This window comes from Anguilla rostrata, chromosome 9, assembly GCF_018555375.3.
Source record: "Anguilla rostrata isolate EN2019 chromosome 9, ASM1855537v3, whole genome shotgun sequence".
NCBI classification, from domain to species: Eukaryota; Metazoa; Chordata; class Actinopteri; order Anguilliformes; family Anguillidae; genus Anguilla; species Anguilla rostrata.
The window spans coordinates 9012359-9036060 of NC_057941.1; the positions used below are offsets into that span (position 1 = coordinate 9012359).

The following is a 23702-nucleotide window of genomic DNA, read 5'->3' on the forward strand; positions in this document are numbered from 1 at the left end:
ATAAATCTTTCAAATATAATTCAAGATATCACTGCATACCAAACAGAATGTTAAAAATATATATATATAACACTGGAAAACAGTCAGCATCATCAAAATTATGATGCTGGCAAAAGTATCAATGCCTCCAGTTTGTATGACAAAACAATTGTTTGACTAGTGCATGGATGGGCTCTGCAGTCAAATCCATACTGTGGAACTTTAGACCAAGGCCAGCTGTCACCCAGGAAAACACCCGTAACATTGCATCTCATCATGCACCAGCGACCCCCACTGGCTGAGTGGGTGCCTGCAAAGCCACCTGTTGAGCTGCACATGAAGTCTCTTCCTCCAACTCATGCCTGTGCAGGCCCAAACTGTGACTTGATAAGTGACCACTTGTATTACATGCTCAGTAGGGGCACACATGCTTTGCTAGCAGAGGTTGATAATATTTTAAAAAACACATGCACACACAGCTGTGCAGTGCTGCCCTTAAGTTGAAATAATCAAGTGACTATAAACTGACAACTAAACACACAAACAAGCTATATTGACAAATTAGTATTTTTATGGAAGTACATAGGCTACAGAAGTATATTCTTATTTAATATTGCAATGTGCTTTTAAATACATTGTGGTGAGGTAATAGGATGCACTCACTCCTAAATAAATTGTACTTATACATTAAACATTCATTGGAAAATGTCAGTTATCATTTATCAAAAGACAACAAGCAGAAAGCAGCCTAGCCTATGCTTGTGTTTTATAAAGCCATCCAATGAATTGAAGAGTAACAGCAGCAACAGCGACTACAAATTCTACGCTATGCTGCTACCATAGACTGTATAAAAAATAGTGTAGCACCCAGTGAGCGCAATGCTGCTTGATGACAGAGGGTAAGGACAGCCAACTCCATAAGATAGCTATCTATAATGAGCTATTTATAATTAGTTCAATGGTCAAACTAATGCAATCTCTGGGGCCCAGTATTATCCTTCTCGTATTTTGAAAAAAACTGCTTGACAATTTATGAGTATGCTACAAGGGATTTAAGAGATTAAGGTTAGGCCGATACATTAGGGGGGAAAAAAGAAGAAGCTTGCCCTGAAAAATTGCCTAATCATTTCCTTCTACTGCAACTGGGACCAGAGACAACACATAGCATGACGTCTGGCAGATCCTAAAAGACAGTGGTCAGGGTCTGCTTCCAGTATGCTGCTGCAAGGTAATCATATGTTCCGGAGGGCGGGGAATGCGGAGGACTGGCTTGTCTTCGTAGCTTCTAGAATCTCTTGGTAGCGCCATGGATAATAAAGTAAGTGTCAGTGCTTATTGGTTGTTTGATTAAAATAAATAAATAAATAAATATAAAACACGAAACCACCACTGTCAAACGTTGTGAAATGAGCTCATCTTTTAATGCAAAATGAGTCACGCAGATGCCATAGCCTGCTGTTAGATTTTTATCAATTTGTATTAACTAAGAACCTTGTAGCTTCCTAGCGTTGCTAGCTAGCTAATTAAACAGTAGTACCACGATTGTAAATATAATACCAAATACGTTTATTTTAAAGTAATACTAACAACGTAGATAACAAAGTAGCTAGTAGCTGCCCATCCTTGTACTGTCCAGTGTCCATTCTCTTTGCTTGCTCATGTCTAAATCACTTGCTTGCTAAATGGCTGGCTATTCAGCATTGGGTTGCTTCCTCTCTAACGTTAGCTCGCTATACTGCTACTTGCGCAGTAATTTAGTAACTAAGCAAAGTTGGTCTAAGGATGTGTGCAGGAGTATAGCTAAAGTACAGCTAGTAACGTTAGAGCTTTATTTGCGCATGCAGACGTAGCGATTTCTGATTAAAGACTACGACTAACGTAAAGGAGAATTATCTTCAGTTTAGAAAATTATTTGGCCTTTCATGGACGTACTTAATCGTAATATAATAACATCCATGTAAAATTTTAAGATAAGTGAACTGGCTTTAATGGCCACCCATGATGTTAACTGTTTAAAAGCTACGTATACGCATTTGTTACTAGCTGCCTAAGCACCGTTGTTGTAGCTATTTTGAGAGGTAAATGAATGCGTTAACCGCTAGCTAAAAATGACAGCCTATATAACTTGGTCCGTTAAAAAAAACCCCGCTGTATTTTATATATATATCAAGCTATGAGAATTGTGTATATTGCAAGTGTATGTACAGCAAGCATTTTCAGTGTTAAATTCATCGTGTTGCCTGTGGCTTGTTATATTTTCCTGGCTTTACAGCCACTGTTTGATGTACTATTATAGCACGGGTATTATTTTGTTGCTAATAAAAAATGATACCCGTGCATCCCAAAAAATTATGAATCTGAGTTTATAGAAATCCAATAGCTATTTTCTGCGCTGTAGGTTCCCAGTGGTTAAACATATAGGGAAAATCATGTTGAAAGTTGACCAGCCATGAATGAGGCTGTTGAAGCTAAGTTGCCGAGGCTGGCTATGAGAACTGGTTGAGGGGAAGAGGCAGCTGGAGATTGACAATGTTTCTTGCTTAAGCCGGTTTTCACTTTCTTATGGTGCAGTTGGTGTAATTTAGGAGATTAACAAGAAGACCAACTTTCTAATCATGTGCAAATGACAGAAGTAAAAGTGTCTTCTACAGATTTGCAGATATATGAAACAGACGAATATCATATCTAGGAGGAGTTTCTGATATTTTACCAATCCTGGCAAGTTTAAGCATCATCATTACACCGTTGTTCTTTTGAAGGTCAACATGTAGCCTGATCTCTCAGTGGAAGCTGAGTTGTTATATGGAGCATTTGGTGGATTAAATTGATGGTCTTTCAGAGCTGAGGTCAGTGTTTGGGGAGAAAGATTTTTGTGCAATTATTTTGCTCTTTGTTTGGGGAGTCATGACTTGTACCTATTGGCAGGGAATTTATGAGGCCCGAGTTGGCAATCTGGAAACTGGCTGTCGCTTTTGTCATTGACATACGCGTATTAAGTTTCAGAATAATAATTTGATTAAGAGTATGATACAGTGTCATGCTGAAGAGGGCTGCTTTACTCAGAAAGTTGATTTGGTGGACGGTAGTAATGTAATTTGAGTTCTCTGTGGATCTGGCGATTTGACAAGAAAAAATTTTGAGGAAAGTGTTTGTCTTTTAACGTGAATCGTCTGTTAACTTTGGACATAGGCCTAATTAAATCTGGGTCACATTCTTTGCCAAGCACCTCCGCAAGCCTCTTTGCTCTCAGTAGATTGCAGAAGGTGTTGTGGCTGGATGCCACCAGCCAGTGTCCTTGGCTGATCCTAACTGAGCAGTGCGGTCACATTCTGTACAACATTTATGAAACACCACACAGTAGTGCAAAATTATAGAAATGGAAAAAAAGGCTGCTCTTTGCTGGTAAGTGGTGAGTTCGTAGTAATAATAGAAACTCATAGAACTCCAAAACTGCCATTTAAGAAAATCTGATTTCAACTGGCAAGTTACAGTTTCTGCTTTCATTGTCAGCAAACTTGCCATGATGGAAGTTTGTCCTCTGTTTTTCACGAAAGCTATTGTCTTGCTATGATTTTGATTGTGTTATTAAATGTAAAGTAGCCTTTTTCCATCTGAGAAATACAGCTGAAGACAATTGCTCTCATAGTGTGATGTTGAGCTACTAATGCCTGCGATTAATGCATCTATTTGTGTAATTTCGACTACTGCAATACCCACTTCTCTGTTCTTCCAATAAATAAAAAAAATACTGACCAATTGCAACTTGTCCAAAATGTCACAACAAGAATATTTGCAAGAACAAATATTCTCTGCATTGGTTGCTTGTGTTTTTAGAATAGATTTTGAGGTTCTTTTACTTGTTTTTAAAGCACAAAATGATAAGACAACAGAGTATATAACTGACATTCTATCAGTATACCAGCCTGTTTTATTTATTGTTTCAGTTTTTGCTGTTAGTAGCTATTATTGTAATTGCATCATAATTTCTTTTAGGTTTTTGTTTATGATTTTAAAATTCAGTGTTATTATTATTATTATTATTATTATTATTATTATTATTATTATTATTATTATTATACTTAACCATGAAACAGAATACATGCATTTCACAATTTAGTTTCTCAAACCAAGCTGAAATTGTCATTAAATATGGCAATAGGCTAATCATCATCAGCTACCAAATATGTTATAGTCAGGGCCATGCAGGAGTCCCAGGATTCCTGGAAGATAAACTCCAAGTTTGCATGGGGACACCATGCACTTGGTCAGACACCCACGTTCACCACTTTCACCTTTTTCTTATATATTTTCTTCAAACTTGTTTGAGCAGCCACACCACCCTATAATTTTCTCTGGTCAAATCGCCAGAATTTAAGTGGAACAGGGAAGAGTTAGTACTTCAGTGGGATGTCCTTGAGAAGTAGGTTGATACATTTTTATTGGCTGCCCCCTTGAGTAGAAAACCAGTGCCACTGTACAATGATAGCTATTAGCCAACTAAGTCCCTCCATCTCCCCCATCAGTGGGTATGTAATGGCTGTTGTGCATCACTCAGGTGTCTGCTGCACATTTAAGGTTGTTGAGTCCAGTCACCCTTCCAACTGTGAAATACTTTGAGATCCTTGCCCCCCCTCCCCCCATGTTACTTTCTCTGTTTCTTCACTGAACTCTTTTTGTAAGTTCACAGTATATTTTCTGATCCCTTGCCCAGGTGTCAGAGCTGAAAGACCAGGGAAACAAGGCGCTGAGTGATGGGTGGTTTGAGGAGGCTGTGCGCTGCTACACAGATGCACTGACCCTTGACCCGTCCAACCATGTTCTCTATAGCAACCGCTCAGCTGCCCACGCCAAGAAGGGTGACTATGAGAGTGCCTTACAGGATGCCTGTAATACCATAGAGCTGAAACCTGACTGGGCCAAGGTGGGTTATCACAGTAGGTTTACTAAGGGTGTTTACCTGTGGCTGAATGTGTGAAAATGGCACAAAATACTATGTACTGTGCTCAATTTTACTGTTCCAGGGATATTCTCGAAAGGCTGCTGCTCTTGAGTTCCTTGGCAGATTTGAGGAGGCCAAAGTGACCTATCAGGAGGGACTCGAACTCGAGCCAACGAATCAGCAGCTGAAGGAGGGACTTCACAGCATGGAGGCCCGGCTAGAAGGTAGACGAAGGTGGTGAAAGGCTACAGATTTTGTCCATTGTTTCCAGACTCACTTCTCACCATGCTTGGTTTATCTCTCTATCAGAGAAGAAGAGGATGAACCCTTTTGCTATGCCGGACATGTACGAAAAGCTGGAGAATGACCCACGCACACGCGCCCTGCTCTCCGATGCTGGATACAGAGCACTGATAGAGCAGCTCAGGGAGAAGCCATCTGAGCTTGCCATGTGAGTCAACAGTGGTGGACGTACTTCTTTTAATAGTCTTCTGCCTCTCACACTGACAAAAAAAGTCTGCCTCTGTCTAAGTTTTGAGAGAAATGTGTATACAATTAACAAAGATTGATGTGCATCAACCAAGAGACAAGCACGTAGAAAGCTGCTACATGTCTCTCACAGATGGCATTTCTGTGCCCAGGGTGTCAACATCTCAATACATAGAGTCCTCCTCCTGTTCCATCAGTTTTTCTCTCCGGTTTCCTCTGTGCCCAGGAATGTACACGACCCCCGGGTGATGACCACGCTCTCGGTCCTGCTGGGGTTCAACCCGGGTAGTGCAGCGGAGGAAACGCCCGCCCCATCCCAACCCAAACCGCAGACTCCCCCTCCTACAGAAGAGGACGTGACAGATAATAAGAGACAGGTTGAGACGATTTGTACTATTTATAAAGTATTTTTTGACGGATGCACTCACACTTAAACACACAACCCCTGGTATGGGCACAAAAACGGGGGCCCCCTTATCTGTCTGTATGTGCCCTTGTGTATCTGCTGTTGGATCAGCCCCTTGTATTTTTGTGTATTTGTCCCACCAGGCCCTGACAGAGAAGGAACTTGGGAATGCAGCATATAGAAAGAAAGATTTTTCCACTGCACTAACGCACTATGAAGTAGCATTTCAGCACGACCCCACCAACATGACCTACCTAGCCAATCAAGCAGGTAGCTCTCTCAAAGCCTCTCTCTCTGTATCTCTCTATCTTTGAAAGTGTTTGCATATGCGGATAACGTAAATGTAATTATACGACGGCAGGCTAATGTGCTCACAGTGAAAGATGCTTTATCTGTTTATGAGAAGGCTTCTTCAGCATGGATGAATTGGGGGGGAGATGTCAGGCATTTGGGTAGATCACAGGTGTGGAGGGGGATATTACCAGGTAGCCAGTTCTCCTGAGTGATTTTCAGTGGGGGATTAAATGTTTAGGTGTGTTTTTTGGCACAGCTGAGTTTGCAGGGAAAAACTGGGAGGGGGTAGTGGAGAAGGTGTGTGCCAGGTTGTCTTGATGAACTGATGGAAAGTAGCTGGCAGCGGACCAGGTTGGAGTGGCAACGGGGTACCATTTGGTGCGTGTCTGCCAGCGACTGCTAGACAACCTGGCTACAGCCCTTACCTACCAATTCTGGTGCTTTTCTGAAGCAGCACAAGGAGTGTGGAGCAGGGTGGTGGACTATTTGCTGCCATAACAACTTCCACTCTTCTGGAAAGGCGTTATACTAGATGTTGGAGCATTGCTGCTGGGATTTTCTTCCATTCAGCCAGAAGACCATTAGTGAGTTTGGGCACTGATTGGGCGATTAGGTTTAGCTTGCAGTTGGCTTTCCAACTGATCCCAAAGGTGTTGGATGGGGTTGAGATCAGAGCTCTGTGCAGGCCAGTCAAGTTCTTCCACGACATTCTCGATAAAACCATTTCCATATGGACCTCACTTTGTGACCGTGGGCATTGTCATTCTGAAACAGGGAAGGGCCTTCCCCAGACTGTTGGGGAAGCACAGAATTGTGTTGCATTGTAGTGTGTTACATTTCCTGTTGCAATGTCTTGGAGGCCACATCGGATGTGCTGCTTACTGTTGTCTCTAGTTAGTCTTTCGTATGCCTGTAAAATCTGAAATCTGGTTCTGCAGTTGGGACTCATCAGCATTCAGGTGTTTTGAAAGTTTTTTTTACAGGAGCATTGCTGGTCACTCTGGATGAGAGCGTCAGCTAAATGAAATTAATAATGAATGAGTAATTATCCCAGAGATATTGCATCTCATCACAAACATGCAGTTCTTGGGAAATATGGGAACCCAATTGGTTAAATTGTGTTCCACATTCTAAGTCCTTTGTGCTTGTTTTCCTGATTATGCTTCTCTTTCTCTATTACATTATTTCAATATCTTTCTCTCCCTCCCTCCCTCCCTCCATACTTTCTGTGTCAGCTGTTTACTTTGAGACGGGGGACTTTGAAAAGTGCAGAGAGCTGTGTGAGAAGGCCGTTGAGTTGGGAAGAGAGAACCGGGAAGATTACAGACAGATAGCCAAGTGAGTGTCCCTGTATTCTCCCCTCTCGTACTGACCAAACCATGGGAGAAGCTGCACATGCCTGCTTCATGCTAACAAGAAAGAAGGGGCAAGACCTCACAGTGCAGCTCTTCTCAATGTACTGGTATTAAAAGAGAGATTCACCCCATAATGTAACGTCTGCATTTTTATTTCTGAAGATGGTAACTGAAAGTTACGGACTTGATTCCCAGCTGGTATGGCGCCATTGTACCCTTGAGTACTTAGCGTGAATTGCTTCAGTGAAATATCCAGCCGTATAAATTAATTGTATATTAAAGAAATGTAATCTGTGTAAGTTGCCCTGGGTAAGAGCATCTGTAAGCTGCTACAACGTCGTTATCATTACGATTTTAAAATCAGTCCATCTGTACATGTGAGGGTACTTCCTTTGTCAATTAAACAGTTTGGCATGCCAATGCAATGTTCCTATCTATCTTTGCCTTGAGTGTAGGCTACCAGTTTAATGTTTCTCTTGCCTCAAGTGCCCATACTTTGCAGTGTCAATGATGTCTATGAGATTTTGCTGAAATGATTGATAAGAGTTGCATTATGGTACCAAATCAGCAATCAGATTGGTCTTGCTGAGTGGGGCAAAATTGAAAAAACGTGATTTGTAACTTTTGTAAATGAATCGGTCCACATTTGCTGTAGGTTACTACCACGGTAGATATAAGTAACAATAAAGGGATTTTGGCTGTATTTGTGTGGTAGATTTTTCTCCAAGGGTGACTACTGGCAAGTATACATCACCCGGCAGGGCTGCAAGTCACAGCCGGCCTGAGTGCATTCCAGGATCAGTCCTCTATAAGCCTGGATTGTTCAGCTCTGATGGTTCATGGCTCTGTCTCACTCTCAGGGCCTATGCTCGAATTGGTAACTCGTACTTCAAGCAGGAGAGTTACCCGGAGGCCATCCAGTTCTATAACAAGAGCCTGACTGAGCACCGCACCTCCGAAGTGCTCAAGAAGTGCCAACAGGTATGGGTTTCATGGAGTCGATTCAAAGTACATGTTCCTCGGTTTGTTCTGTGTCTCACCTTCTTCCCGCTGTCCGTGCCTCCTCAGGCAGAGGAAATTACGAAGGAGAAGGAGAAGCTGGCCTACGTCGATCCTGATGTGGCCCTGGAAGAGAAGGACAAGGGCAACGATGCCTTCCAGAGGGGTGAGTCTTATGCCCTCCTGTCAGATCTGGGCTAACAGTGCACACGCCCAAATACTCACGCACCACACAACTAAGCGAAGGGTTGTATAATACACAGATGATGCGACTCAGAAGCACCCACAGCAGGGGTGCCCAATCAATGACATCTCTACCTGTTGAATGAGGTGTGTTTTGTTCGGGTTTGAGTGAAAACCTACCGGACAGTAGATCTCCAGGAACAGGATTTGGCACCCCTGGCCTACAGTGTCACATTCTGTGGTGAACTCAAGTGTGCCACCAGCTGGAGGTCCTTGGCACTGCTGCACCAGAGACCTGTGTCTGTTAGTGCGGCCTTACTGTAACATCTTTAAACAGAAGACCTGTGATGTCATAGAACTGAAGTAGAATGTTGCATATATTGCTGAAGATGGAAGCAATGTGGGATAGTGTTTAATAGGCCACTGGCCTGATTGTGTGTTGGAAACTCATGCTATTAAACCCTTAAGCAAGGTACCTTAACTGAATGGCTCCAGTAAAGCAGCATTCAGGTAAATGTGTTCATTTCTATGTGCAAATAAATGAAACATTGGAAAGTGTAGTATAACATGTGAACGGCCTGTTATATCCCTTCTTTCTCCAGGTGATTATCCTCTGGCCATGAAGCACTACACAGAGGCCATCAGGCGGAATCCCCATAACGTCAAGCTCTACAGCAACCGTGCAGCCTGCTACACCAAGTTGCTCGAGTTTCAGTTAGCCCTTAAGGTAGATCACAATTTCACACGTCATACATGTATGTACTTATAGTGATATTTTTGTAAGCCCTGTTAAAGATCACTGTCTGTCTGTAACATCACTGTCTTGAGTAACTGTCTCGTAATTAGTGGGCTTGCTTCCGGCAAGCCCACTCTTGATACTCTTGCAGTTTTTGCACTACATTCAAACTTTTTACAGCAACATGACCGGCTAGTTCCAGACATTGTTGCTTGTGTTCAGATTTTTTGAAATATTCATAACTTTTTGAAATATTCAACTTTTTTGTGGTTACTCCATAGAGGGTCACTCATGGACGTTTAGTGCGACATTTAGTGCGACACTTTAGTAGGACACATGCGCAGGACGCACTTACAACGGCACAAGATTTTTAAGCACATCTTTATCGCCTAACGAACTTTAGCTAACCGTAACCCTAACATGTTAGCGTTTCGCCTACTGTAGTTAACCTAGTTATCGCGTACGGATGCTATCCTGCACGCATGAGTAGGAGCTACGGACACACAGCTACAACCCGCGTACGGATGCTATCCTGCACGCATGAGTAGGAGCTAATGACACACAGCTACAACCACCGATACAGATGTATGGACACACGGACGCTACAACCACCGATACAGATGTATGGACACACGGAGGACAACAAATAACGTTACAGAGGTGAGGACATGCCATAGCTAGCTAGCTATATAGTTAGCCAAGTTTTACTCATGACACTTTTAGGATATGACTAATCCCTGGAACATAATCGCTACTTGCTGATCCCCGGCTGTATATGTAACGCTACGGTGCGCCGTGGGTCTGGACGGTTTCGTGCTTCTTCTGAGCTATGTACCGTCATTGCAGTGCATTGGGGCTTGAGGACAGTTCCAGTTGGAATTTGAAGCAAGCCCACACAATTCCTTCAGGAATTGTAACCTTTCCAGTTGTTAGATGCTCCCTTAGCAGAGATATGAGTGTGGGACAACCAAGATAACTGCAAAGAAAACAAGGTTATAGGTTCCTGAACACAGAACCCTAACTCAACAGGATCTTTTTTTTTAATCACGTGTATTGTGGTATTTGCATCTTTTCTAGGCATTCTTCCTGCTGTGCTTATCATTTTAATATACAGTATCTGTTAGTGAACTGTTCCTTTAAAATTTGTGTCCTCACATCTCGGCCAGGTAGACCAGCCGATTACAGCAGTTTATGCTGCCCGTGAACTTGTCTGCGGTTTAACAGCCATTGATTTGCTGACGCGTAAATTATGTATGATGTGGGAGAACACATTGGTACTTATTTTTTCATGTTGTGTATGAATTAATTAATTTGTCATTTCCATAGCTCATGCTTCCAATGTAGAATGTATGCTTGCAATGAATCAATGCAGTGCATGGAAATCAGGACCACACCATGATTGCAATTATTTCTGGTGTTGTTAATTGTGGGAGTGTTGAGCCAGCCCGCACGCTCATCAGTATTATTACAGCATTCAAAATCAGTCTCAGTGATATAAAGCTGTTTTGCTCATTAATTCTAATTCTCTTTAGCATTCTCCATCAGATGCCCTGCATAACCCTGCATGTGAACTGCTCTCAGTCATTTTAAAGGCCAACCTCCCTTTTTCCTCTCTGTCTCAGGACTGTGAAGATTGTATCAGACTGGACCCCAGCTTTAGTATGTACTCAATTCAATGTTTTGTCTTAGCATCATTTTAAATCACTCAGTCCAACACAACAGACTCCTAGATATTCTCTCTCTCTGTCTTTGTCTGTCTGTCTCTCTCTCTCTCTCTCTCTCTCTCTCTCTCTCTCTCTCCTTCTTCCCTTTCCCCATCCGTCTCCCTCCCTCCCCCTCTTCCTCTCTCTCTCTTTCCACAGTAAAAGGCTACACTCGTAAGGCAGCAGCTCTGGAAGCCTTGAAGGACTTCACTAAAGCCATGATCTTCTACCAGAAAGCCATGGAAATCGACCCCAGATCCAAGGTACAGTGTGAGGTGCAGGCGCATGTCCAGCTGTATTCCAGGCCCACTTGCCGCACACGCACGCATCACGTCTCAGACCGCTTACTCTCTCTCTCTGAAGGCCTGAACACTAACCCCGTTCTCTCAGTGGAATGAGCGTGGCGTGCTCGGAGTGAAGGATGTCCTGCAGGGACTTGTCCTGTGACTGACGCTGCCTCCTACAGGAGGCCATGGAGGGGCTGCAGCGCTGTTTGGTCAGCCAGGCGGCGCGTGACGACAGCCCAGAGGAGGCCAAAAGGAGGGCCATGTCTGACCCGGAGGTGCAGCAGATAATGAGCGACCCAGCCATGCGGCTGATCCTGGAGCAGATGCAGAAGGACCCTCAGGCACTCAGCGAGTAAGACGCCCTCACACACGCGTGCATTTAAATTTAAATATACAGTGCCCTCCAACAGTGTGGTTACGGTAGAGTGAAGTGGTTGTTTTTTGCTATATTTGCATTTGGATTTGAGATCAAAAGATGAATTTGAGAGAACAGCACGGAGATTCAGCTTTTGTTTTGTGGTATTTACATGCGTATATGTTTTGCCGTTTTGCAGAAACAGTTTTTTGTGTTGAGTCGCCCCATTTTCAGCTGTGCCAAAGTAAGTTACGGGATGACGGACAGGTGTTAACCGTTGCTCATATGTTTCCTTTTACATGGATTGTTCACATGCAGTGGGTGTGTAGTCTTGGTTTTAACCTTGGTTTTCATCTGTGGAGCTTGCATTTGGAATTGGAAGGCATACGCCATCTGACCGGAGAACTGTTGCTGAAAAACAACTAATTTTTAAGCTGAGAGGAGAATGCATTTAGAAGGATGGCACAGAAACTGGATATATCAAAGTACAACAGTTTGGAAAGTCTTGAAGAGGAAAGAAACCAGGAGTCCTGGAGGACTCAGAAATAAACACCGTACCAAGGAACACAACTGCAGTTGATGACAGATGACAGATGAATCCTAAGTGCTTTGAAGAAAAACCCTTCTGCAGCAGTCTACAGAGGGCACGGGTTAAGACTAGCCACCATATGCAGAATACTTTGTGAGCTGGGTTATAGGGGCTACGCTGCAAGGCGCAAACATCTCATCGGCAGCAAGAGTCAATAGTACTTTACCCAAGTGATGGAAAACCTGGAGTGTGGAGAAAGGAACAGCTCACAATCCAAATATTGAGGGTGTATTGTCATGGCTTTGGCATGTATGGCTGCTTCTGGAACAGGCTCACTTGTTTTCATTGATGATGTAATGGTGAATGACAGCAATAAAATAAACTCTGAAGTGTACAGATAAATTTTGTTTGGCTATGTACAAAGAAATGACTCAAACCTCATTGGCCAGCACTTCGTCCTGCAGCAAGGCAATGACCCCAGACACCCTCTCTCTACAATCAAAGCATTTTTCAATGGGGAAAAATTGGAAAGTTTTGGACTGGCAAAGTCAACTGATTTAAATCCAATCACACATGCATTTTTCTTGCTGAAGAGGAGGCTGCAGACAGAAACCCCCAAAAACAAAGATCAGTTGAAAGCAGCTGCAGTGATGGCCCGGAAAGGCATTTCCAAACGTGTGGAAGGATACCAAAATTTGGTGATGTCAGTGGGTCTTAGACTTGATGGGCCATTAAAGGGCTATGCAACCAGATACATTCAACGTTATTGCGTTTATTTATGTTTAAGTTCATCTATTCATTTTGCACAGCTGAAAATTGGGGGACTTGACACAAAACAGGTGCTTCTGAAAAATGGTAAAGCCAGCAGTATACACATGGGAATTCTCATATTTATCTTTTTGTCTTAAATCTGACTTTAAGCATATAGCAATAGCAAATATGTGTGTGTGTGTGTGTGTGTGCGTGTGTGTGTATATACAGTATATATTTGCAATATTTTAAGTTGCAATTATGGTATTTTGCCTCTCCTCCTCTCTATCTTAACAGACATTTGAAGAACCCAGTCATTTCCCAGAAAATTCGGAAACTAATTGACGTGGGGCTCGTATCCATCCGGTGAATATAGACAGGGAGGAGGCTACGAAGGAACAATAATTAATCCCCCCACCCCTTTACCTTCGTTGCATTTAAACTTAAACCGAGGGAGTTTAAGTTACACGCATCTGTCAGCATTGCATTGAACCTCTTGAGTGAAGAAGTCAAGAAACCTCATTCAGTTTATCTGATATCATCATAACAAACATGCCTTTAAGCCAATGAAACATGAGAAGCAGGGTAAGGTATTGCATTATTGCTTTGGTGAGTGACTGATATTGTTCTATCCATTTACTGTCTAAGACCCAACCTCATAGGCGAGTAAGAGGATTCTTTATGAAGTAGTAGCCATATATATGAAGGAAAAACTGTTTCTGCCACAGGTATTACACAAAACCTTAGAGCAGCCAGGGATTCTCAGATTATCTTGTTTTCTCAAGGAGTCGTTAGAAGTTAGTGTGTTTTTTTTGAATTTCCTAAATCATTTCATAGTCACAGAGAGTTGTTTGTATCAGGGTGATGGCCAGAGCAAAATGTAGAGGCCAAAAGGAACTGCCCAAGACCCAAAGCATCTGTGAAACATTGTGGCGGGGGTGTTATGGTCTGGGCATGTATGGCTGCCACAGGTCCTGGCTCACTTGTTTTCATTGATGATGATGATGAAGTGTACAGAAGCATCTTTTTTGCTCACGTTCAACCAAATGCCTCCCAATTCGTTTGCCGGCGCTACATCCGACAGCAAGACAATGATCATAAACATACTACTAAGAGGATTCTTTTCAAAGCTAATAACTGGAACGATTTTGACTGGCTCAGTCATTCAGTCCAGTCTGAATCCTATTGAACATGTGTTTCATATGCTTAAGTGAAAACTAGGGGCAACTAGCCCCCAAAAGGTGAAGGAGCTCAAGTTGGCTGCAGTACAGGCCTGGCTGAGCATCACCAGAGATGCAGAGGATATACAACAAAGTGCTAAACATGACTACTTTCATTTGCATAATGTTAATATGTCCCAAATATTATGGTTTTTTTTTTTTACTGTTTATTGGACTGTGTGTGACCTGTCCTCATCAGCAGAGTCCTACAAACCTTTCTGACTGTTGTACTGCTTAATGAAATTTCAGTTCAGTGAGCATGCATGTACTTGCAAAATTACGGTCTTTTCAGCTAATGAACAGAAGGTCATTTGGCCCTAATTGGGATGGAGGCTTGACAAAATAATTGTCCGTTACATCCCACGCACCATTTGATGTTTGTGCTTTGACAAAACTCACTGACTCTCAGAAAACAAATTATCCTTCATCAGATAAAAGATGGGTACGGCACTGATTTATGCAAACGTTTTCCACTCAGACTTTCAACTGATAGGAGAAGTTGAATGTTGTAAATGGCAAATTGTATGTGAATGGGATGAAGTTGTTGAGATGTCAGCATTGCATTGGAGTTCCTCTAGCAACGAAAGGCGAAGGGGCAACTGCTCCATTGAGTAACGGGGGAAAAGTGGTTTTAAATTTAAATTAAATAAATTTGCCATTGGCATTCAATATCAGGGTGTTATATGAGTACTTTGACAGTTTTTTTTGGGAGGGGAGGGCGGGGTCATTGTCAAGGTAAAATGCCAGATTATTTGACTTATTGGGCTTTTGCAGCCATGGATCAGTGATACTAAGAAATGGTGCCAATTTCAATCTTCTCTCATTCAGTTCCCATGGAAGTTAGGGACTGTATATTTATCATTATATTCACATTATATTTCAGAGCAACTTTTTTCTGGAATTTTAAATATCCAGAGGTTATTTTTTGTGTATTGTAGGTCATATTTTTAATATCACCTACAGTATGTCCTAAAGTAAAAAGCAGTAAGATAAAAAAAAATGCTTAATTTTTATAATTACACAAATTTTCACTCTACACCAGAAATCTCTCTTCAAGTGCAGAAATTATACATTGTGTTTAGTTTGGTGGAACAATCTCCCCATTCGTCTACGAACCGCTCAGTCAATGCCTATTTTTCGTCATGGTCTGAAGACACATCTCTTCAGACTCTACCTTGAGTAACAATGACACTGCACTTCTCTGTAGGGCTACAGCTAATCAAGTAGCTCTTTCGTGACACGCTTGTATCTTGTATCTTGATCTTATAGCACTTTCATGGAGCACTTATATCTTGATCTTGATGTTGTAGTGCTTTTGTAGTATGTTATGTTATCATTCCTCCCTTTTAGCTTAAGACTTAGCCATAGCTTTATTGTGTGAACGAGATTGGATATTCATGGATATGGATAGTTGCTACTTCATGACAGAATTGTACTTTGTCTGACCTGGGTTTCTATTTGTTCCAATTATCATCGGTATGCAATTGTATGTTGCTTTGGATAAAAGCGTCTGACAAATGAAATGTAACTTTGCAACAAAGGATAGACACGTGTTTAAGCAAGACCTGCATGGATTCAATTAAGCTTTTAACAACAATTTCTCTGTCTTCATTTACCGTGTTACTGTTATATAGTGCATTTTTATTGTTGTAAGGTGCAATCGCTGTCATTTCAGCAAGCTAACATCTTACTAATAGTGCCAGCCAGATAGCTTGCTAGCAATAGTATTTCGCTAGCTAGTTTTCTATGTAGCAAGACTTATTATTTTCGGTATCCAAGTTACATAGTACCTAACATTAATGCTGCTAATTTCACCAAAGTCAGCATCTCAAACACTTGCTAGATGGTACTTCAGCTTAACTTACAGTAGCTACAGTAAGGTTGCTCAACTAGTAAATGTTATGTACCCTAGTTAATGCCTGGCTCTGTAGTGTTACTTTATCTCCCATAAAAAGACACATTTATATTGTTTTATGGTGTAAATATTTCAACTGACAATACAACTTTTTCACCGTGCCTATTTCTCAGTGATGGAATTCTGTACTTTGCCCCTTCATCGCTGTTGCTGAGGGTTTCGGAGCTCAGTTAAATGGTATCATCATTTCCTTGACTGGCTGTGTCATGTCACATTCAAGAACCAGCTTAGCAAAATGTATGTTAATATATTTAGATGTTCATACAGGGCTACACATATGAATGTATTATGTATGTTTTTTTATCCACAGAACATGGTATTTTACTTTAACAAAAAACTTTTCTCCCCAGCCTAGTTTTCCCTTTATTAAATGCACCGCTTCATATGTCTTCATATTCAAATTATTTTTGTAACATTCTAAATGTCTTGTTTTGGTTATATTTATTGTCATAAACATTATTATGTCTGGTCTGTAATTTGTAATCTGTTTCTATCCTTGAAAGCCTTTTCACTGCTAAAACACTCCTGTACTTAATAGTCGTAACCCTCACAAGTGCAATGATGAATTTGGTGCAAACTTACTGGTGTGTGTGTGGACACACCCACAGTCATGTAGCTGTAGCTCAGGTCAAATATTTGGTGCACATATCACTTCTCTTACATTATTAGGGTACACAGCCATGCTGGGAAGAATGTGTTCATTCTCATAACTCTTCACTTCAATTAAATTATGTATCGATTAGTGCAGACATGGCCCACATTACTGTCAGATAGTTTTCCAAATCCATCACAAAAGTATAGAAATGAAGCCTTAACTGGTTTAAACAAGTTTTACAGACAAATGACGGAATGCACTCATGCTGTGTTTAGGACTCAAAATTCAAGATGGAACAGTTATTTAGTTTTGCACTTAAATTGAATTTGGCACTAGAACGAAGATGCTCCACTCATGGCAGTTCTCCAGGCCTGTGCCCCATCATAGGCTGTGATGTAATGGAGATTTTCTGATTGGGCTCAGGCAATCCATTGGCTTTCAGGGGGCTATGTATTGTGATGAAATTATGTGTTGCACGCTGGTAGACCACTGATCTGATGGTTATTTTGGGCCACAGTTACTCCCAGCACCCGAGCCCGGATTGTACCACCAGCTGTAGATGTTTGGCTGATGCATGATGGTACTTTTAAAACATGAAGGTAGCCGACCACCTTTATTAAATGCCTGCCTTATTCCAAAGAAAGAAGGTTGTTCTGCTGTTGTGGTCCTTTATATTATTGATGTGTCTATGAAACGTGTCTGTAAGAACCTATCTGCAATAAATTAAGAATGTTCAGTGACTGGCATGGTTATGGCTTTTGATTTTAAACTGAATTATACCAACGGCATTCATTCTGTGTGAATTTGGTTCATTGTAACAGTAGGCTGGAGTTGTTTTAAAATGAGAAACTGTAATAGCAACGTGTCGAAGTATTCCTTCCGTATTCTACATCTCTCTGCGTAACGTTACCCCTTTCAGAACCATGGATAGCACCAAATTATACGGCGCTACAGAAACGACTGAAAAGTCTATTATTTTGCTCCATATTTCTTTATAGTAAATCAGTCACCTACAATTTAAACACATTACAGACACATTAAGACTTACACAAATTTACAATGACTTAACCAGGATTTATGAGAAGGGTAAATAAGACCTATAACGTTAGCTAACTAACCATTTATCTATCTAATAAACCTTGTGTGGTACCAACTGGGTGGGAGCAGTTTTTCTCCTTAGCTGAGTAGGATGAAATAAATCGATCTGCTCAAGGTGTCAGAGGTCTTGGACATAGCCACACGACAGAAACGGTTTTTTTTTCCAAGACAAAAATTCGTAAGCATAGGTTCAGGAGAAGGGTCTCTTGCAAATGTGTGGTGTGCTATTATTTCAAATTGGCCTGGAAACACTCGACGGCAGTGTGTGATTTAAAGCCGCTGTAAAAGACTATTTCGCCCACATATTTACAAATCCACTACAATCCAAAGTTACGCGCTATCAACACAACATGGCACTCTGTGTAGTAGAGAAACGAACTGGAATAGGTGCGTTCAACACCTCCCCGCCCGATGGGAACTGTGGTTATGGTCACAATAGTTTACTAGAAAGCAGACCGCAACAAGCTGTGTGCCCTCAGGTGAATGCAGAAGAGAAATGAATTCAACACTCATAACACACGTATTTTATCTGATAATTTAACTTTATTTTTGGTGATATTTGTCTTGCTTTGCCCACTGCAGAGACCTTTTTTGTTGTTGCAGAAAACAGAATACAGTCACATATAGCAGCGTTTATGGCATAGGATGTTTGGTATCATCGTAAAACCTGTTATTAATAAATGTAGCCTACTCGCATACAACTCGAAGATATTTCACAGCACCGGTGCAACACTCTGGGAAACACTATTAGTATAACACAAGTGTGCATATGAGACTGAACTACGTCCTCTCATGTTGATCAGTGGGATGTTTTAATTTATATTATCACAGGTATATGCCAAATAATGCACTGTTTTGTCTGCAAAAGTGGTCGCAGAGCTAATGTCGTAATGAACTAGGCTACATCCAGATGGGCTTATCACAGATTTTCTTTTCTTTCTTTTTTTCCCCTTTTTTTTTGGAATCGCAGAACCAGTTGACACGTAAGTGACTGAATTTTAAGAGATGATCCAATTACTGAACTTGGCAAGGTCGGAGCCAGTAAATTACATATGCGATTATATGTAGGCTAACCTACAGGATAATTTAGGTTTATTGTGTTATTCCTTCATTGCAGTCTCCATGTTGTACCCTGAATGAAGACAGGTTGCGCTAAACGTTTTCGAAATTATTGTATCACGACAATGAGGCTTTTGTTGCTGTCAAACGATGCGCCCCCGTGTAATACAATGTAGGCTATTCTGTCCTATAATTGGTGAGCGCGGATTTTCTTGCGGAAATAAATTCATTCTCATGGTTAATTTGCAGAAATTGTTTAGAATAGTGACATATTGGAATTCATAGACATCCAGTTCCCTATACAAGCGACGGCCGAGCCAATCAGAGGGGCGTTTTAGAACTGATGGGGATCATGCCATATTTCCACGGAAGAAGCAGAGAAAACGGCTAACACTGCAATAGTGTCCAAGCGGTGAGTGATCTTGACAATTCGTTCTATTTGACGCAGTATTTACTTAAATCGCAGAATGGCTAAGTCGTTGTATTGCGACTCCTCGAGCTCTTTTCAAAGGCTATATTTGTTCCTGTGCGTGCCCACGAGAGGCCGTTTTGGGAATGATGACGAAAGGTTTGTTCTGAGCAGCAAGCAGCATTTTATTGAACTGTATGTATATGTACAGTTAGTCGTTAGAATATAGCTGCCTGCTAAGACTGACAGCTGAGGCCAAGCAAATTCCTGTCTTGCTGCTGGACTATGCTGTGCATTCTTAGTGACATGCAATTGCTCTAAGATGTATTCGCCTATCAGCTCGCAATCTTGCTAGCTAGTGATGAACAGTAGCTTATTCACAAAATAGCTCTTACCCGCTGGACAGCAGACAGTAAAGAATTCCGCGACCAGAGTGTTATCTGACTGACAAACGCTTCTGTTCGTGTAATTTATTTATATAGAAAAATGATTCTCAATCATTAAATCAATGAGCTACATCAATTTATTTCATTGATTTCATGCGCACACTATTCATTTGGAAGATGCCAAAATATCTCAATATAACAAATGCCATTTGTTACAATTTTGTTAAGGTCAAAACAAATAACCCAAAACCCATCCTATTTTAAATAGAACAGAATGGAAATGGTGATCTTTTTAAATTGTATAATGCCAGTCAAGAAGTTCAGAAGACCAGGGTTTAAGCAATGAGGTGGGTTTTGCCTTAAAACATTTCAAATGATTTTTCTTTTTTCAGTTGTACAGTGCTAAAATAATTAGTTTTTTAAATTCTTTTTTTTTTCAGGTTTATGCCTCCTCACTCCAACCTTCCTCACTTGTCTGCAAGGAGAGGGAGGAATACAGAGACAGACCTAACATTGGAGCCCTTACAATAAGGCCACACAAAGCATCGCGGTCTCCTTGGAAACAGAAAGAGTAGCATTTGAAGCTGCTCATCTTTCACAGAACTGCGTCTCTCCAATGATGCTGCTTTCCACTTAAACCACCAGCATTTCTGATCTCTCTGTCCGTTTCAGCTTTCGCATTGCCATCTTCCCCATATCCGTATTACTTTTTACCCACTACTCACTGCTACAAACCCCTTCCAGTCAACATTCACTTCTCTTGTTATATCTTTCCCTCTGAATTCGTCATTGTGTTCTTCACTTCACTGTCCTGTTGACACAATGGAGTTCCCCCAGCATAGCAGGCAGCTCCTGGCTAGCCTGCGGGCGCAGCGCCTGCAGGGGTTCCTCTGCGACTGCACCGTGCAGGTTGGGTCCAGCCGCTTCCTGGCCCACCGGGCCGTCCTGGCCTCCTGCTCGCCCTTCTTTCACATGTTCTTCTCTGAGCAGCCACTGGGCAAGACCGAAACGGTTGCCATCAATGGGGAGATTGTGACGCCAATGGCCTTCGGGCTGCTCTTGGACTTCATGTATGAGGGGACTCTTAGGCTTGTTACCCAGCCCCCGCCAGAGGATGTGCTGGCTGCCGCAAGCTTCTTGCACATGAACGACATCGTGAGGGTGTGTAAAAAGAGACTGCATGGTCGCGGGTTGGCGGAGGCAGACAGTACCAAAGCAGAGGAAGAGTGCATGATGGTGGGAGATGGTGGTTGTGGAACAGGGGTGCTGCTCAGAGGGGTAGGGGAGAACTCTGGCCGAGATGGGATTGAAGCAATGACAGGAGCTGCAAAAATACCCACCATCCAGTATTCTCACCTTCATCAGTTCGCCCCTCCTGAAAAGGCAAAACAACTGCAGGAAGAGCTCACTAATTCCAATCCTGACAGATTCACTGGTTCCACCAGTGCTGATGTGGCTGACACCACCCAACCAGGGATGGACTCTCTCCTTACAGGGGATACTGGAGCAGCCAGGGTTGGATCTGGTTGTGCTGTAGTCCATCCAAGACCTCACAGCCAGGGGGAGTCTACCTTGGGTAGTCCCTGCAGTTCCACAGAAGTGGTATCCAACAACCACCCCTCATCCTCATCTTCCTCATCCTCCTTTGGAAGATTGCTAAACCCTGTCTTAAATTCTGAGACACAAACAGTGACAATTACCTCTATCTCATTAACACACACAAGAAAAAGTAACTGTACCAGTCCTGTTCAGGGCAGCTTGGTGATTTCCAGTGAGGATGCCATGATGCTAACACAGGGGACTCTGCCAGCCCAGACTCCAGAAACTATTCTCATTCAGCCACCCACCCACAGGCCCAATAGCCCTCTACCTCACCCTCAGCCTTTGGCAGTGTCCCCCGAGCCTCACACCCCGAACGAGGTCCAGCCTGAGGAGCTTGTTTTAGGATTAGGGAAAGAGGCAAAGAGCCCTGTTGAAAATATAAATTCACATAATTTGGCAGGGGAATCAACAGTTTGGAAAGGAACTGAGGGAGAAGAAGATAACGACAATGGAGTGAAGGTGAAGGTTGAGGCCATCATCATTTCAGATGAAGAGCTGGATGACATGGAAGGGATGTTAGTTAGAGAGAGAGAGCAAGAGAGTGAAAGAGGGGAAAGTTGTGAGTTTGATGACAAAGACAATCGAGATGAAGATATGAACAGTGCTCAGTTTCTGCACGCCCACCAACTCCATCTCTCACACCATCAGGAGGTCCTCCCCTTCCCCCTCTCCCCCCAGGGCTCCAATCCTACCACATCTGCCTCCACTTCTCCAACTTTCCCCCCGAGCCTCTTCACATCCACCTCTCACCACATCCCCTCACAAGAGTCCCACCAACAGCCCATATATCTCCAGGACTTCCAGGACTCTCTGGGGTCCTACGTGGAAGATGTCCCAACCTGTGCCACCTGTGGGAAGACCTTCTCCTGTGCCTACACCCTGAGGCGTCATGCTATTGTCCACACACGAGAGCGACCATATGAATGCCGTTACTGCTACCGCAGCTACACCCAGTCTGGGGACCTGTACCGACACATTCGCAAAGCCCATGACCACAGCCTGCCTGCCAAACAAAGCAGGCCAGACACTGAGCCACCCCCACAAACCTAAGGGGGTCATTGGAGAGCAGGTCACTGAGATAAATATGTTGAAATGGAAGGACAGGGATGGAAAAAGGAGGGACAGTTCAGAGAAGCATGAATTTAAGGATAATAAGGTTTTTTTTATTGTAGTTGATTCAAGTTTTTGTAAACGCTGATCTAATTTACTGTTCTTCTAGTGCCATTATGTTGCCTTCATATTAGTGTGTCTCCCAAAAAGTACACACATGTACAAACTGTAAAAGTCTAAGGACTTAAAATGTAATTCTATGAGACTTTTGTTGTTGGTAGTGAGTGGAACTTAAACAAATTTAGTCTTGCATGTACAGCATAAGACACAAAGTGGTCATGCGGAGTGTACATATTATGTCAGCAGCATTTAATTCACAATGTGCTGTAACTTTTGTTGGACTCAATAAGTTGCAAATATACCATATGCTATTATGAGATGCTGTTTCTCTTGTAATATAACTCTTTATAATTTATCTTAGCTTCTCTGTGATCAGACAGCTGTATTGTTCCATTGTTGTGAGTAAAATCAGTTAAAACTGCTTGTTAGGTCACAATTTCAAAACAACTGGTCAAGCACAATATAACTTACTCAAAATTAAGGAGATAAGAACAGTCTATTTCTTTAGAACAGAGATCCCTAAATTATGGCCCACAACTGACCTGCTTTATTTTTATGAATGGCCCAGCACTGGAGCTGCAATAATCTACAAAATTATTAGACATTGCATATATAGCTAGTTTTTGGGCAATTGAATAGATGATTCATCAGCAAGCAGCCAATAACATCAATATATAAAATCATTATTGATTGATGATTTCTCCCTTTAGCCATGTGCAATATTGTAAGTATTTGTTGGTGAAATATTTGGGGACCCCTGCTTTAGAGTTACAGTTAGAGTTAAATATAGTTTTTGTTTGAATTAGTTGCAGTGTCATCAAAATAAAATATATTTTTTTGTTTTTTTACCATTTCAGTTCTCTGAGATTTCTGTGAGCATATTTCTGCTGATATATGTATACAAGCAATGGTATGTCCTATTGCCATAGCTCTGGTGATGTTGTTACTTCACACAACCTATTCTTGTACAATTTTCTCAACAATTTTGTCTGCAAAAAAATGAAAGGGATAATCCCAGACAAGATTGACCTCATATATATATATATATATATATATATGTCCCATTTCTCAAGTAAAGCATACATGCAGGAAATCGGTAAAAATAATTTTATTTTTATTTACTCTTTAAAAATATTGCCAGAAAAAATGGCTGTCTTGTGCAGAATTAGTTTCCTAATAAAATAGAAGCACAAATATTAGTAAGCATGTAACACAGTAACTATTAATAGGCCTATGAATTGGAT

General features: G+C 41.8%; 2 protein-coding genes across 2 annotated transcripts; both read left to right on the forward strand.

Annotated features, from left to right (window-relative positions):
* The first annotated feature begins 930 nt into the window (after positions 1-930).
* Positions 931-17474, forward strand: LOC135262847 (stress-induced-phosphoprotein 1-like). Its single transcript, XM_064350155.1, has 14 exons — positions 931-1297; positions 4691-4900; positions 5001-5142; positions 5228-5369; positions 5634-5784; positions 5957-6083; positions 7343-7445; positions 8323-8443; positions 8531-8627; positions 9247-9371; positions 11003-11039; positions 11243-11346; positions 11550-11722; positions 13302-17474. The coding sequence occupies exons 1-14, from the start codon at positions 1286-1288 to the stop codon at positions 13372-13374; spliced, it is 1617 nt and encodes a 538-aa protein (XP_064206225.1). The 5' UTR covers positions 931-1285; the 3' UTR covers positions 13375-17474.
* Positions 17475-18603: 1129 nt separating this feature from the next.
* On the forward strand, positions 18604-23430 carry LOC135262849 (zinc finger and BTB domain-containing protein 3-like). Its single transcript, XM_064350160.1, has 3 exons — positions 18604-18815; positions 19141-19303; positions 20127-23430. Exon 3 carries the CDS (start codon positions 20509-20511, stop codon positions 22336-22338), a length of 1830 nt encoding a protein of 609 aa, XP_064206230.1. The 5' UTR covers positions 18604-18815; positions 19141-19303; positions 20127-20508; the 3' UTR covers positions 22339-23430.
* Positions 23431-23702: the final 272 nt, after the last annotated feature.